This window comes from Monodon monoceros, unplaced genomic scaffold, assembly GCF_005190385.1.
Source record: "Monodon monoceros isolate NGI ecotype Baffin Bay Population unplaced genomic scaffold, NGI_Narwhal_1 Super_Scaffold_21, whole genome shotgun sequence".
Lineage (NCBI taxonomy): Eukaryota > Metazoa > Chordata > Mammalia > Artiodactyla > Monodontidae > Monodon > Monodon monoceros.
In genome coordinates, this window is record NW_021703778.1 from 53,494,187 (window position 1) to 53,511,573 (window position 17,387).

The 17,387-nt window shown below is 42.9% G+C and overlaps 1 protein-coding gene across 1 annotated transcript in view; it reads left to right on the plus strand.

The window, feature by feature from the left end:
- Positions 1-17,387, plus strand: part of ATP10A (ATPase phospholipid transporting 10A (putative)) — a 175,051-nt gene that overhangs the window by 97,909 nt on the left and 59,755 nt on the right. The window contains exon 3 of the mRNA XM_029239437.1: positions 16,332-16,417. Within this exon, the coding sequence (XP_029095270.1) occupies positions 16,332-16,417 (86 nt within the window). The remainder of the gene's footprint in view (positions 1-16,331; positions 16,418-17,387) is intronic.

The window sequence follows — 17,387 nt, forward strand, 5'->3', positions numbered from 1 at the left end:
TTTTTTTTTTTTTTTTTTTTTTTTTTTTTTTTTTGCGATACGTGGGCCTCTCCCATTGCGGAGCACAGGCTCCAGACGTGCAGGCTCAGCGGCCATGGCTCACGGGCCTAGCCGCTCTGCAGCATGTGGGATCTTCCCGGACCGGGGCATGAACCCGCGTCCCCTGCATCGACAGGCAGACTCTCAACCACTGCGCCACCAGGGAAGCCCCCAGCTTTCTTTTGATTTCCATTTGCATGGAATATCTTTTTCCATCCCCTCACTTTCAGTCCGTATGTGTCCGTATGTCTGAAGTGGGTCTCTTGTAGACAGCATATATATGGATCTTGTTTTCGTATCCATTAAGCCAGCCTGTGTCTTTTGGTTGGAGCATTTAATCCATTCATGTTTAAGGTAATTATCGATATGTATGTTCCTATTACCATTTTCTTAATTGTGTTGGGTTTGTTTTTGTAGGTCCTTTTCTTCTCTTGTGTTTCCCACTTAGAGAAGTTCCTTTAGCGTTTTTTGTAGAGCTGGTTTGGTGGTGCTGAATTCTCTTAGCTTTTGCTTGTCTGTAAACCTTTTGATTTCTCCATTGAATCTGAATGAGATCCTTGCTGGGTAGAGTGATCTTGGTTGTAGGTTCTTCCCTTTCATCACTTTAAGTATATCATGCCACTCCCTTCTGGCTTGTAGAGTTGCTTCTGAGAAATCAGCTGTTAGCCTTCTGGGAGTTCCCTTGTATGTTATTTGTCATTTTTCCCTTGCTGCTTTCAATAATTTTTCTATGTCTTTAATTTTTGCCAATTTGAATACTATGTGTTTCGGCACGTTTCTCCTTGGGTTTATCCTGTATGGGACTCTCTGCGCTTCCTGGACTTGGGTGGCTATTTCATTTCCCATGTTAGGGAAGTTTTCGACTATAATCTCTTCAAATATTTTCTTGGATCCTTTCTCTCTCTCTTCTCCTTCTGGTACCCCTATAATGCAAATGTTGTTGCATTTAATGTTGTCTCAGAGGTCTCTTAGGCTGTCTTCATTTCTTTTTTCTTTATTCTGTTCCGCAGCAGTGAATTCCACCGTTCTGTCTTCCAGGTCACTTATCCGTTCTTTTGCCTCAGTTATTCTGCATTGATTCCTTCCAGTGTGTTTTCATTTTTCATTTCAGTTATTGTGTGTTTATCTCTGTTTGTTTGTTCTTTAATTCTTCTAGATCTTTTTTAAACATTTCTTGCATCATCTCGATCTTTGCCTCCATTCTTTTTCCAAGGTTCTGGATCATATTCACTATCATTATTCTGAATTCTTTTTGTGAAAGGTTGCCTATCTCCACTTCATTTAGTTGTTTTTGTGGGGTTTTTTCTTGTTCCTTCATGTGTTACATTAACCCTCTGCCTTTTCATCTTGTCTGTCTTTCTGTGAATGTGGTTTTTGTTCCACAGGCTGCAGGATTGTAGTTCTTCCTGCTTCTGCTGTCTGCCCTCTGGTGGATTAGTTTATCTAAGAGGCTTGTGTAAGTTTCCTGATGGGAGGGACTGGTGGTGGGTAGAGCTGGCTGTTGCTCTGGTGGGCAGAGCTCAGTAAAACTATAATCTACTTGTCTGCTGATGGGTGGGGCTGGGTTCCCTCCATGTGGTTGTTTGGCCTGAGGCAGCCCAACACTGGAGCCTTCCTGGGCTCTTTGGTGGGGCTAATGGTGGACTCTGGGAGCGCTCACGCCAAGGAGTACTTCCCAGAACTTCTGCTGCCAGTGTCCTTGTCCTCACGGTGAGACAGAGCCACCCCCCGCCTCTGGAGGCGACCCTCCAACAATAGCAGGTAGGTCTGGTTCAGTCTCCTGTGTGGTCACTCAACCTTCCCCTGCGTCCCACTGGACACACCACTTTGTGTGTGCCCTCCAAGAGTGGAGCCTCTGTTTCCCCCAGTCCTGTCAAAGTCCTATAATGAAACCCCGCTATCCTTCAAAGTCTGATTCTCTAGAAATTCCTCCTCCCGTTGCCGGACCCCCAGGTTGGGAAGCCTGACATGGGGCTCAGAACCTTCACTCCAGTGGGTGGACTTCTGTGGTATAAGTGTTCTCCAATGTGTGAGTCACCCACCCAGCAGTTATGGGATTTGATTTTCTTGTGATTGCACCCCTCCTACCATCTCATTGTGGCTTCTCCTTTGTCTTTGGATGTGTTTTATCTTTTTTGGTGAGTTCCAGTGTCTTCCTGTTAATGGTTGTTCAGCAGTTAGTTGTGATTCCGGTGCTCTTGCAAGAGGGAGTGAGAGCATGTCCTTCTACTCTGCCATCATGAACCAATCTCTGATTTTTTTCTAATACCATACCAACCTTGAATGTTTGGACTACAGCCACTTTCCTAATGTATTATCTTTTAATATATACTGTTGGGCTTAGTTTGCTAATGTTTTATTAAGAATATTTGCATAGTAAGATAGGCTTGTAATTTTCTGTTTTCATAATGTGTTTGTTGGGTTTCAGTATCAAGTTGATGTTGGCTTCAGAAAATAAGTTGGAAAGTGTTTGTCCTTATCGCTGAACAGTTTTCATCAGTGAGTGTTATTACTTCCTCAGATTTTGCTAAAATTCACTGGTGAAATCATCTGAATCTGAAGTTTTCTTTGTGGAAGATTTAAATATCTTTCAATTCATTAATGTGTAAATAACTAGAATGTTTATTTTTCTACTATAAATTTTAGTATTTTGTATTTCTCTAATAATCTGTTCTTTTCATTTAAGTTTCAAACTTATTGGCATACAGTTATACATATAATACCTTTAAACTTTTTGATGCCTGTAGGATCTATAGTGAAAACCTCTTCTTTATTCCTGTTATTTGTAATTTATACTCATTCTTTTCAAGCTTAGTCTTTCTGGGGTGGGTTAGTTATGATATTTGTACTTTTATTTTTTTCTATTATGTTTAATATAGCCTTCATTTAACTTTCTTTAGATTTCATTTACTGTTTTCTAATTTTTGAGGTGGATGCTTATCTTGTTATTTCAGCTTTTAATACTTTTAATATATGCAAATAGGCTCTTAATTTCCCTGAAAGGAAGCAATATCCCACAAGTTTTGATACATAGCGTATTTAATAGTATTTAGGTAAATACATGTCTTAATTTCTCTTGTGACTTTTTTCTTTGACCAATTGATTATTTAGAATTATATTCCATAATTTCAAAGCAAGTAGCCTTTTTAAAAATCATTTTCTTATGTATTCTGGTTTATTTGAATTCTATGTTCACTTTTTTGAGATTTGTTACTTGCTTTATGGCTCAGAAAGTGGTTAATGTTTGTAAATTTTGTGTCTGCACTTGAAAAGGATGTTCTACAGTTGTTGAGTGCAGTGTTTTATATTTATTTATTTATTTATTTATTGGCTGTGTTGGGTCTTCATTGTGGTGTTCAGACTTCTCTTGTTGCAGAGCATGGGCTCTAGGTGCGAGGGCTTCAGAAGTTGTGGCACGTGGGCTTAGTTGCTCCATGGCATGTGGGATCTTCCTGGACCAGGGATTGAACCCATGTCCCCTGCATTGGCAGGCAGATTCTTAACCACTGAGCCACCAGGAAAGTCCGAGTGCAGTGTTTTATATATATATGTATATACCTATTCAGTTAAGTTTGTTAATAGCGCTGTTCAAATTTTCTGTACCTTCTGGGTTTTTGACTGTCCTGTCAAATACTGAGAAAGGATTGTTAAAATCCCCCTATTAAGATTGTGGCTTTGTTTTGAAGTTATGTTATTTAGAGTTATTTTTATTTTCTTATGGATTGAACTTTTTATCATTTTGAGTTAACCCTTTTTATATGTAGATATGCTTTTTGATTCAAAATCACCTAGTCTAAGATTAATACAGGTACACTAGCTTTCTTTTTGTTACTCTTTGTCAGATATATTTTTCATCCTTTCACATTGTTTTCCGGTATCTGTATTTTTCTTACAAATACCATATTGTTGAGTATTTAATAAAATTCATTCTGACAATCTTTATGTTTTCCCTAAAAGATTTTACATGATTCACTTTTAATGTTACTGTTGGGAAGTATATTTGAGTGTGAAGATTCCATCTTTTATTTGTTCTGCCTGGACCATTTTCCCTTTTTCCTCCATTTTCGCCTGCTTTTAGATTAATTGAGAGGTTTGTTTATTTATTTGTTTATTTATTTTTGCCGTGCCACATGGCTTGCAGAATCTTAGTTCTCTGCCCAGGGATCGAACCTGGGCCCTTGACAGTGAAAGCTCCGAGTCCTAACCACTGGACAGACAGGGAATTCCCAATTGAGCGTTTTATTTTTCTTTCTCCAGTTGGGTTGGAAGTTATACATTCCTTTACTCTTATATTAGTGGTTGTATTAGAGATTACAGCATGCATCTTTGACTTATCAGTATTTAATAAATATGAATTGATTTTTATCCTTTCCCTGGACAATGCAAGGGCTTTTTCTTTTAACATCTTTTTATTCTCTCTTAACTTATATGCTCTTATAGGTATGTGTTATAATTATAACTGTTTATAAATCCCCTGAGACATCATTATTATTGTTTAATACAGTCACCATGTATTTACATTTGCCCTCACATTTACCTTTTTGTTGCTCTTCATTCTTTCCTGCATCTGAACCAGGGCCATTTTTCCTTCTCTTTGAAGAGCACTATTTAGATTTTCTTTAGTTCTAGTCTGCCAGTGACACTCTCAGTTTCCTTTTAAGATTTTATCTTCTTTGGTCTTCAGCATTTTAGTGTCGTGTGCCTAGGTATAATCTCCCTTTACCTATTTAAGGTTTATGGATCTGTGGTTTGGTGCTTTTAATCAGATTTACTAAATTCTCAGCTATTATTTCTTCAAATATTCCTCCTGCATAATTCATTCCCTCCTTCCCAATGACAAATATGTCAGCCTTTCCCCCTCTCTCCTCTGTGTCTCTTACCCTGTCTTCTGTTAGCTTTCAACCTCTAGTCTCCCAATGCCTTATTCTTTTTTTTTTCTAACTTTTCTTCTAGTGTAATAATTTTCTCTTCAGCTTTACCAAACCTTCCATTGAACCAGTCATCAAGCTTGTAATTTTTTTTTCAGGTCTAGTTCGTTTTTTGTTTGTTTAACTTTTATTGAAATATAGTTGATTTACAATGTTGTGTTAGTTTCAGGTATACAGCAAAGATTCAGTTATACATACATATATATACATATATATATATATACACACACGTATATTCTTTTTAGATTCTTTTCCATTATAGGTTATTACATGATATTGAGTAATAGTTCCCTGTCCCTGTCCTTGTTGGTTATCTATTTTATATATAGTAGTGTGTATATTTTAATCCCAAACTCCTAATTTGTCCCCCCCTTTCCCCTTTGGTAACCATAAGTTTGTTTTCTTTGTCTGTGAGTCTCTTTCTGTTTTGTAAACAAGTTCATTTGTATCATTTTTTTAGATTCCACTTATAAGTGGTATCATGTAGTATTTGTCTTTCTCTGTCTGACTTACTTCACTTAGTATGATAATCTCCAGGTCCCTCCACATTGCTGCAAATGGCGTTATTTCATTCTTTGTAATATTCCGTTGTATGTATGTACCACATCTGCTTTATCCATTCATCTGTTGATGGACACTTAGGTTGCTTCCATGTCTTGGCTATTGTAAATAGAGTTGCTATGAACATTGGGGTGCATGTATCTTTTTGAATTATGGCTTTCTCCAGATATATACCCAGGAGTGGGATTGCTGGATCATCTGGTAACTATTTTTAGTCTTTTAAGGAACCTCCAAACTGTTTTCCATAGTAGCTCCACCAATTTACATTCCCACCCACAGTGTAGGAGGGTTCCCTTTTCTCCACATCCTCTCCAGCATTTATTATTTGTAGGCTTTTGATGATGGCCATTCTGGCTGGTATGAGGTGTTCGTTTGTTTAAATCTGTTAGGTCATTTTTTATAGTTTCTAGCTCTTCTAAGTGTCAGTCTGGTCAATCTTGTCTTTAGCTTCAGGATCATCGCAAGCATGGTAATTTAAAGTCCCTATAAGCCTGATCCTATTCTTATTTTTGTTGGTTCTTATTGTATGATACCTTATCTTGTGTTGTGCTTGGTTATCTCTGAGTATGTGTCTGACATTGTACTTGGAAATTTATTTCTTATAAATAATTTGAGGACTAGGATTATATGTTTTTTTTTTATTAAGTGAGGACTTTGTTTTATTCATTATCTGGGAGTTCCCGCAATCTGGAATGACCTTAATCCAGTGCCAGTTCGTGATATTTTCTGGGCCACCCAGTTGACCCTAAGCTGAGGAGCAGTTTGCACAAAGGCTCACTCTTACTTCTGGTTCACTGCCAGGCCCCAGTGAGTTCTATGGTAGCAGAATAATAGCCCCTCACTTTCGCCCATGTCTTAATCCCCTGGACCGGGGAATATGTTGTGTTACATGACAAGGGGAAATTAAAGTTGAAAATGGAATTCAGGTGGTTAATCGGCTGTCCCTGAGGTGGGGATAATACCACTAATTATCCTGAACTATTGAGGCAGTCTCCTAGTAATTACAGGGGCCCTTAGAAGTGAAAGAGGAGGCAGGATAGTGAATGTCAGATGCAGCGCGAGATAGACTCCATCCCCAGGTGCTGACTTTGAAAATGGAAGGAAGCTGTGAGTGAAGGAATGGGAAGGGCCTCGAGAAGCTGGAAGAGGCAAAGCAGTGGATTTTCTCCTAGAGCCTTCAGAAGGAACACAGCAACATAGCCCTCTAGATACCTTGGTTGCTCAGTGAGGCCCCTTTCCAACTTTTGACCTCCAGACCTGGAGGATAGCACATGTGTTACAGCAGAGGGAGGAAACTGGCTCAGGTCCTGCACTCACCACTGGTCTCATTAGCTCCACTCATTTCTCTACTATCTCTTTTAGAGACCAGAGACTCCCTGAAGGAAAAAGAGGCCCCAAAGATCTGTCCCAACTCTCCAGATTTTTGTCTTTTCTAGATTTGATTCTACTTCACCTTCTTGTTAAATCTCTGATACCTTTGGGCAGTCATTTTTAATATTTTGTCCAGTGTTTCTATTTGCCCCCAGCTGGACGTTTGGTCCAAATTGCCTATCTTTCAAGCTGGGCATTTTTTTTCTCTCTCTTGAATTCTAATGAGTGAACTAGTCTGGTTGCGCTTTAGAATTCTACTTTCCTGCTGCCCTTTTGGTCATTTCCCAGGTTAGTGAAGGGCTCCTTAGCTGACCTCTTTTTGTATCCTCCATCCTGATTTTCTTCTAACACCAGCAGTATGACTCTCTCCTACATGGTTACCCTTGGGAGTTGCCCTCAGAATCCACTTGGTTATAAATGCACCCAGGTTTCAGTTCCCTTCAAGCCACCTTGTGAGAGGTGGGTGCCTTTTTTTCCAGTTGGGCTGTCTGCTCAGTGATCTCCAAAACGGGACAGGTTCACACCCACTGCCCAGTCTGTGCCTACATGTCACACATCACCTTTGGTGATGAAAGAGGGACTGGAGGCCTGTGGTTGGTGTGAATGAAAAATATCACCTGCTATATCAGTAAAAAAAAAGGATGTTGCAGCCATCAAGCCATCACCTTAGGGACAGTGAGCCCTGAGGGAACTCAGGACGGAAACAGTGTTTGCCTTGAAGCCACTCTCACCCTCACCCCAACAGCCTGCCTGAAGAAACTCAGGATGAGAAAGCACAGGCTACTTGGCCCCAGATAGCTGAGATGCCTGTCAAAGGAATGATTTCAGTGAGCCCAGACTCTTGCATCTTTCCCATACAGAGAAAAGCACCAAATTCCTTAACTTGATATATCTGGTTTTCTTTAATCAACAGTAATCTTTTGATGTTCCGACTACCTGGTCTTTTGTTGCAAAAACTACTATATATCGTGGCCACCCCACCCCACCTGTTCAGAATGGTTCTTCAGTGTTATCTGAGATGCTGTGTCCTGGTCGTGAAGTCCTCAGAATGTACGCGGAATGAAACACAACTCTGAACTTTTAGGTTGTGCATTTTTTTTCAGTTGACATTGGGAAGCAGACAGGCTGGCCTGTCACCTGGCAGAGCAGAGCAGATCAGCAGCGCCGATCCAGACGTGTTTTATGCAGTGGCACTGTGTTGGATTAAGTACAGATTCTTTAAGAGGGCTATTTTAAAGAATGGCCCTCATTTAGGTTTCGAAGTTGGTTTTCTATAAAAACAACTCTATTGCTTAACTGTCTGAAAGCATAGCCAGCCCTTAGATACCCTTTACACTTTTGATTTTTTTAAAAAAATGGCACCTCTGCTGGCAGTCACAGCCTACAGAGGCAGCATGGAGCATTTGTCGTGAGAGGGAAAGAAAGCCTTTTAATTTTGAGAATTCAGGCTCAAACCCAGCACTCTGAGCCTTTGTACTTGGCCACCATCTAAACTAAAGCTTTGAGGCTTTTTGACTGTGAACCAGCAAGGAGACAAGGGAACAAAGGAGGAAAAGGTAGGGAAGGAAGGGAGGGCTGGCTTGTGCATTTTTAAGTCAGATTTAACAAATGAAAGCCTGGCTTTCTACCTTCACACAAAAGGAAGTCTAGTGCAGTTACTTGTGGCAGGAAAATTTGCAATTGGAAAAAGAAGGCCTCAGCCCAGACACCCCTCGATCAGGTCTCTATCAGCTGTCAAAGGCGCTGAGGTTCGGAAGCCTTCTGTGAGGCCCGCTGAGGCCCTGATGCCTGTCTGCTGTCCCTGTCAGCTTTGTTTCCCTGGAGACACTGATGGATCAGGAGCCTATGTGGCACTCAGAAAAATCGCCACATTCTGGACTGCCTGCCATCCAGGGCCCTGTCACCAGCTGCTGTGCCAGCCTCCTTATGCACTTATGAATCTAGGACGTGTTAAATGATAGTCAAACTCCTGCAATTGTAGATTAGTTACTTAAATGTGTTTTCTGTTCATTTCTATTCTATTTCTGTTTGTATTGGGCATAAACTCCCAGTGTTACACTGAACTATGAAACCAATTGGAGAGAAGATTCTTTGGTTGAAGACTCCTTATACATTTGGCTTCTCCTGCCCCCAGGACCAGAGTGCCTTTGGTTTCATTCAGGTTTTTAGTTATTTAATAAAATCTGATTGATCAGGGGACACCCTGCCATGAGCCAGGGAACACCGTGGTAGATGATTTCTTTCCCATTTCAGGGTAACTGACTGAAAATATTGATTTGGCAATCTAATCTTTGCAGTAAATAAGTAAATTCATTCATTCATTCCCTCATTCAGTATTGGGCCGTCTGCCCTCTTTTGAATGCCCACAGCACTGACAGGCGTGTCGTAAATACAAATTGTACTAAAAATGGAAAATAAGAGTTGGGGTAGTTATTCCATGCATTTGGGTTAAATGTTTTGCCTAAATTAATGCAGGTATTGTTCACCCATCATCAATAAATAAGCAGCCAAATTAGAGGCTATGAAGAAATCATTTGATATTGCTACCCTCACACTTGTAAAAGAGGAACTGTGCTTTCTGGAACACAGAGAGGCCCTACCGGGCCCCCTGGCAGCCCCATCTGCCTTAGCATCAGGTGAGGGGTGTCTGGTAATCAAGGGGTCCAGGCCTCCAAGGGCTCAGCACGGAGCTCTGGGTCTATTCGGGAGCTTGTGGTACATGAGATCCTTGAGGAATAAGCATCTGTCACCCCTGGGTCATGTGTGCACCAGACCCTGTGCTGGTCTTGAGGAAACAGAAGTCCTGTCCTCAGAGAATCTGAGGTCTAGGGAAGGAGCAATGTGTGTGGGGGCCATGCAAGCACGGAGTAGCAGTACCCGCCTGCCCAACCTAAGGCAGGGGGCTGTCCACATCCTGCAGTACAGGGGGCAGTTAGCCAGGTGGAGTCAGGTGGGAGGGCAAAGGACGCCATGTGGAAAGGTGTGGGCCTCTCCAGGGCCCCTGAGTGCAGGAACAGGTGCCAGGAGGGATGGGGGCAGCCAACAGGGTCACCTCGGGGCCCCCTGGGCAGAGCCTGGCTGCTGCATGGAGGTGCAGATCTCATTCCATAGTGAAGCAGCCGAAGTAGGGTGATCAGCCTTCAAAGGCCACTGTGGGGCAGTGATGTTGAGGCTGGAGGTGGAGGGGAACCCTGAGTCCCTTGTGTGGAGGAGATTGTGACAGACCACAGGACACAAAGGGCGTCTTCAGGATGGGGGTCCCAGAGGCAGAGAATAGAAGGAGCTCATGCGTGCCCAGGTCTGGCCGCTGGTGCAGGAGGTGGTGTTGCCAGGCTCTGTGGGTCCTCTCACCAGCCTCCTCTGGGACCCAGAGACCAAGACAACACAGCCTCACTCTGAAGTCTCCACAGGGAGATCCAGGTGAGGTTCCTGCTGGCGGCACCTGCTTGTCCCATCAGCAAAGCAATGTAAACTGGTTTATGTAACATTTTAATTTTTTAAATTATTTTTTAATTTTTAAAATATATTTATTTATTTATTTTTTGCTGCATTGGGTCTTCGTTGCTGTGTGGGCTTTCTCTAGTCGCGGCGAGTGGGGCCTACTCTTCGTTGCGGTGCGGGGGCTTCTTGTTGCGGTGGCTTCTCTTCTTGAGGAGGACGGGCTCTAGGTGTGTGGCCTTCAGTAGTTGTGGCATGTGGGCTCAGTAGTTGTGGCTCGCGGGCTCAGTAGTTGTGGCTTGCGGGCTCTAGAGCGCAGGCTCAGTAGTTGTGGCACACAGGCTTAGTTGCTCCGCAGCATATGGGATCTTCCTGGACCAGGGCTTGAACCCTTGTCCCCTGTATTGGCAGGCTGATTCTTAACCACTGCACCACCAGGGTAACTTTTTTTTACCACCAGGGTAACACCACCTATGTAACTTTTTTATGATAAAAAATAATGTCTCTTCTTTAATGGACTATAAATGGCCTTTTTCAGACATCGCTGCTTCTGTTTTAGGATGGAGGCAGTCCACTTTTGCTTTTACAGAGTATTTATTAGTCATTCATTTAATGCAGTGGTCCCCAACCCCCAGGCTGTGGACCGGTAATGGTCCAAAGCCTGAACCATCCCCCACCCAACCCCACACTACCCCCATCCGTGGAAAAATTATCTTCCACAAAACCAGTGCCTGGTGCCAAAAGGGTTGGGGACCACTAATTTAATGCAAATGTGAAACACAAGATTGATAACAGAATTTTGCACAGCAAAGGAAACCATAAACAAGATGAAAAGACAACCCTCAGAATGGGAGAAAATATTTGCAAACAAAGCAACAGACAAAAGATTAATCTCCAAAATATACAAACAGCTCGTGGAACTCAATATCAAAAAAACAAACAACCCAATTAAAAAATGGGTGGAAGACCTAAATAGACATTTCACCAAAGAAGACATACAAGAGGCACATGAAAAGATGCTCAACATCACTAATTATTAGAGAAATGCACATCAAAACTGCAGTGAGGTATATCACCTCACACCGGTCAGAATGGCCATCATCAAAAAATCTACAAGCTATAAATGCTGGACAGGGTGTGGAGAAAACGGAACCCTCATACACTGTTGGTGGGAATGTAAATTGATACAACCACTATGGAAAACAGTTTGGAGGTTCCTTAAAAAACTAAAAATAGAACTACCATAGGATGCAGCAATCCCACTACTGGACATATACCCTGAGAAAACCATAATTCAAAAGGACACATGTACCCCAGTGTTCATTGCAGCAATATTTACAATAGCCAGGTCATGGAAACAACCTAAATGTCCATTGACAGGTGAATGGATAAAGAAGTTGTGGTACATACATACAATGGAATATTACTCAGCCATGAAAAGGAACGTAACTGGGTCATTTGTAGAGATGTAGATGGATCTAGAGACTGTCATACAGAGTGAAGTAAGTCAGAAAGAGAAAAACAAATATCGTATATTAACGCATATATGTGGAATCTAGAAAAATGGTACAGATGAACCTTATTTGTAAGGCAGGAATAGAGACGTAGATGTAGAGCACGGACATGTGGACACAGGAGGGGAAGGAGAGGGTGGGATGAATTGGGAGATCAGGATTGATGTACATACACTACCATGTGTAAAATAGATACCTAGTGGGAACATGCTATAAAGCACAGGAAGCTCAACTTGGTGCTTTGTGATGACCTAAGGGGGTGGGATGGGGGTGGGTGGGAGGGAGGTCCATGAGGAAGGGGATATAGGTATACATATAACTGATTCACTTCATTGTACAGCAGAAACTAACACAACATTGTAAAGCAATTATACTCCAATTTTAAAAAAGAAAAAGAATCTTCCCGGTGAATCAAACATTCATTCAGCGACTGGTCTGGGTACTGCATTCGATACCAGAGTCCCCTGTGTGGTTGAACCAGGGACATGGCACCTACGCAGGTAGCTGTTCTACCTGAGAGGGTGCCAAGTGTCAGGAGGATGTGGGAGCTGGGCATCTGTGGAGGGAAGAAGGAGGGACCACAATCTGGGGTGACTTGGCCCACAAGGTTCTCATCTGCCACAGTTTCTAGAGAAATACAAGTTCAAAGGCAGGGGCCAGGGGTCTCCCCTGTGTCACCACCCTGCCTCTTCTTTCCCACCTACCTAATGAGGTCAAATCACTTCATCCAAAGAAGCTTGAGAAATGTTTGCAGCAGAAACCATGTGCATTTTATTGCCAGTAAGGTGCTTGTTTGGATATGTAGGCTCTGCAGTGAATGATGTCAGCTGCACTTGGCCCAAGATGCCAGGTGTGCTGTGGCCAAGCTGCAGAGAGAGTGGGCGGCATGGCTGAAGGCCTGCTGGTGTGACGGTGTCCTCGTGGATCATGCTGCTTCTGCAGCGCCTTCCAGTACCAAGGCCATTGCAGGCGGTGGTGGGGGGTAGTTAGAATCACCTCTGCATTCATGGAACTGTGAATTCGCAGGGCTCCGGAGATCTTGGAGAGCCAAGTCTAAATGCCAAGAGGTCTGCACTTCTTAATCAGAAGAACTAGGAGTAAATCCCAGGGCTCCTGATTTTTTTACTCCGGTTTTCGGTGAACTGTGCTAACTACATCCAGGGGCATTGCTGAAGATGGGAAGGGGGTACATTTAATTGACATATGTTTTTGAAAACATTCAAACTTTGACATGTTTGTTTCTTTGGTAATTTCTGTGGAATCAGTTGTACACTTTCTGGCTTATACATACGTTATCTTTTCTTGTTAATGCAAGATAGTCTTGGTGAGGTCGGCGGCTGAGCTGGATGTCTGAGAGGCCAAGGAGCTTCCCTCACTTGCTCCAAGGTCTCTTGACCTTGGGCATGGTCCTTAATTACCCCACATTAAAGGTAGTTTGAAAACCAACCTCATTGTGGTGCTGTGAGCGGTGGTGAACACCACTTAGCAAAATGCCTGGCAGTAGGTGACCTATAAAACATTGTAGCTGTAATTGATGATTATGATATAGATATCGGTACAGAGGTGCCCTCGGGTGAGTTAAGCGTGAGGCTCTCTGTATTTGTGCTGAAATTCCTGGATCTCTGAGCTAGGTGCTACTTGATGATTCATCTGTTTCTTCACAGTCAATTGTCAATGATTGTTTATATTTACTTTCTTTAAACTTTTTTTTTGTGGTAAAATACACATAACAACAAAAGTTACAATTTTAACCCTTTTTTGTTGTTTTTTTTTTTAGACAGAGTCTCTTTATTGCTTTGAACTTTTCTTTTCTTTTCTTTTCCTTTTTTGGCACGCTGTGCGACTTGCAGGATCTTAGTTCCCTGGCCAGGGATTGAACCTGGGCCCTTGCCAGTGAAAGCACAGAGAGAAAGTGTGGAGTCCTAACCACTGGACCACCAGGGAATTCCCCATTTTAACTTTTTTTTAAATGTACAGTTCTGTGACATTAAGTACATTCACATTCTTGTGCAACAGTCACCACCATCCATCTCCAGAACTGTTTCATCTTCCCCAACTTTTTGTCTGCTTTTTCAAAAAATGGATTTAGCATGCTTGGGATGGAAGGGTAGACTGGACCTTCTGTCCATGCTCCGGTACCAGGTCAACAGAAGGTTGGCTGTTGGATGACTTGGGCACTACCTTGAGGCCAGTTTGGCATGAAGGAGATGGGTAGATGATTGGATTGAGTGATGAATAAATATATTTCTTAAATGGGGTTATTAAGAGATTGCCAATTACTTTGGAAACAATCAAGGTAAGTAGAATTTTCTCATCCAAAAGGTGTGCTCTGGACATGAAACCCTTTTTAAATGGGAAACTCAGAGATGGTCTCTGTATTAGTTTGTTAGGACTAGGAGTGGCCTAAACAACAAATTTATTTTCTTACAGTGCTGGAGGCTGCAGAGTCCAAGATCAGGGTGTCCACAGGGCTGCTGTCTTTGAAGCCCCTCTCCTTGGCTTGTAGATGGGTGTCTCTTCCCTTTTTCTTTTCACAGTCTTCCCTCAGTTTGTGTCTGTGTCCAAATTCCCTCTTCTTATAAGTACACCAAGCAGATTGTATGAGGGCTAACCTTGATGATCACATTTTACCTTAATTATCTTTGAAAAGACCCTATGTCCAAATACAGTCACATTCTGAGGTACTGGGGTTTAGGACTTCAACGTATGGATTCTGGGGGTGGCGTAAGGAGACACAGTTTAACCCATAACAGTCTCTAAAAATCCCTCCAGCTTTAAAAATCCTCCCCAGTTCCAGACAAAGCAGAGGAGGCCAGGCACCCCATGCCCTGGGGATGCACATTCCGCAAAGGCACATGGTTATTAGTAGAACATTACAAATGCAGCTCTGAAGCCCCAGAGACAGAATGTTCTACCGTTCCTGAGCCATGCACATTACATTTTTCTTAGAGAGAAAGAATCATAAACAGAGACAGAGTATTTTAAGTCTACCCTCCCTGTCTGCCAAGAATAACCCTGGTGTGCTGCAGAACTCCCTCCCTTCATGGCCGTCCTGGGCACTGTATCTGCAGATGTCTGCTCTGGAAGAGTCAGCCAACTGGCTTCAAGAGAAGCACAAGGCTTGAAATAAACACTGCTTCTCCAAGCATAGCCTTACTCTGGAACAGAGCCAGAGGCCATTTCAGTCCACGGAGAGAGGGGCCGATGGCTAATGAAACTTCAGGAAGAGCCTTTTAAAATGGCACTTTCCTTTCAGCTGTTGAATTGAGCTACTACTTATGTAGTGAGCTCTTTTAATGTACATGCTATACGGGAAAACAGTCAGGACAGACTTTTGAGTCATTGCCTTTACAGCCGTATCCTGTCCCAGGGAGGGCATTGTTTCGCTGGAGTAATAGTTATCTGGGTGGGTATCAACAATGTTTATGGTATTCCTTTGATTTTTAACCAGTTGCACTTCTTTTTTTTTTTTGCGGTACGCTGGCCTCTCACTGTTGTGGACTCTCCTGTTGTGGAGCACAGGCTCCGGACGCGTAGGCTCAGCGGCCATGGCTCACGGGCCCAGCCGCTCTGCGGCATGTGGGATCTTCTCGGACCCGGGCACGAACCCGTGTCCCCTGCATCGGCAGGCGGACTCTCAACCACTGCGCCACCAGGGAAGCCCCAGTTGCACTTTTTTTGTGACACTATGCTTGCGTGAGGAAAGACAAGTCCTTTTTTTTTCTTTTTTTACCACGTGTGACACTCATGGAGAAAAGAGAGTGGCCAGCCTGATCAAAGCAAGCTGATATTTAAAAACCCATAAATGTACTCAGTTATTTACACTAAAGACATATTCCCGGTATTTCTCTCCTCCCTCCCTACCACCCCCCTCCTCTCGCCCCTTCCCTCTCCCCACTCCTCATTTCTCCACTCGAGCCAGGCCTTGCTTCATCTATCAGTGCCAAATTCTAAGTGAAGGACTTTCTTTGTGGTGAGCTGTCATTTTTTCATCAAGCAGAATAATAAAGAAATTGGTGGCTGACACATTGATTATTTAACTGTTTTTCCCCAAATATCTGTGAAGAATTTTTAGCGCACATTGAGGAAGTGATATTTTTATTCTAAGTTCCTATTTTCCAGATGGAATCTGCTTCTCTAAATCTGTATAGAAAGTTGGAAGGTGCTGGTCTGTCTCAAGAAACTCACTCATTCCTTCCCGTCACTAGTGGCTTCCCTCTTATACCATATGTGCTTAATTTGCATTAGAGCTACAGTTCTATGGGCTCACTGTCATTCACTGTAAAAACAAAGATGCACAGGCCAAGTGCTCTGTGTGGTGTGTGTGTGTGTGTGAGAGAGAGAGACTCTGCACAGGTTACAAGGCAGAGTCCTTCTTCATGGAATGTTCCTGCTGTGGGTGGGAGACAGAGAAGCAAGTGCCTTTTAGATGGACAGGCTGAGCTCAGATCTCTCTAATGTGTATGTGCTATTATTTTAGGTCTCCGAATTCAATCCTTTGACGTTCACCAGCGTAATCGAGTGTGAGAAGCCCAACAATGACCTGACTAGGTTTCGTGGGTGCATGTGAGTATCAGACCTCTGCCTGGGCTTCCCCTTCTGTTTGACAGACTACATGTACATATGTGGTCAACCCTTGAGCAACACGGGTTGGGGGATGCCAACCCCCACCCAGTTGAAAATTCACATGGTCAGTGTCGATGGGGGATTGGTTCCGGGACCTGCCAGGGATACCAGAATCCATGGATGCTCAAGCCCCATAGTCTGCCCTCTGGATGTGCGATTCTGCATCCATGGATTCAGCCAGTCTCGGATGGTGTAGTACTGTGTTTATTGAAAAAAACCTGTGAATAAATGGAACTGCACAGCTCAAACCTGTGTTGTTCAATGGTCCACTTTGTATACTATATAGTATACATATATACTATATATATTCTTTGCCACTTGGTGCAGCCTTTGAGGAATGTTGCCCTGCACCTGAGCTCATGGGGCTGCTTGGTAAGAGCCTGTCAGCAGTAGAAGTTTGTCAGATCCCCTCCCTCTAGCAGCCAGAGAAGGTGGGGACGTAGGAAACAAGGTTGACTACATGTGGCCCCATAAATGTAAGCACAGGCCCCAGGCAGGAGGAGCCTGCCTGGAAGTTCATTCCTTCATTCATGCACTCAGCCATTGAACAAGTATTTGCTGAGCACCTACTGTGTGCTAGGCTCTTTTCAAGGCTCTGGGGATAACACAGTGAACTGAATAGAAAAGAAATTTCTGCCTTCATGTTTATTTCACTCTAGTTAGAGAGACAGTAAACAAAATAAGAAGTCCTAGAACATGTTAACTTGTCCAGCTCCTTGCTCCAAAACAGAGAGACAAGAAAGGTAGATGAATGACATTGGATTGGCCATCTGTTGGTCCTTGTTGAAGCTGGGCTGGGGGTACATGGGAAGTATGGACTGGTATCTCTGCTTCTGGGAACAGTTGGAAATTACCGTAATCGTGTTAATAGTTGTGCACTACTTGGCTGGGCAGTGTGGGGAAAAGGGAG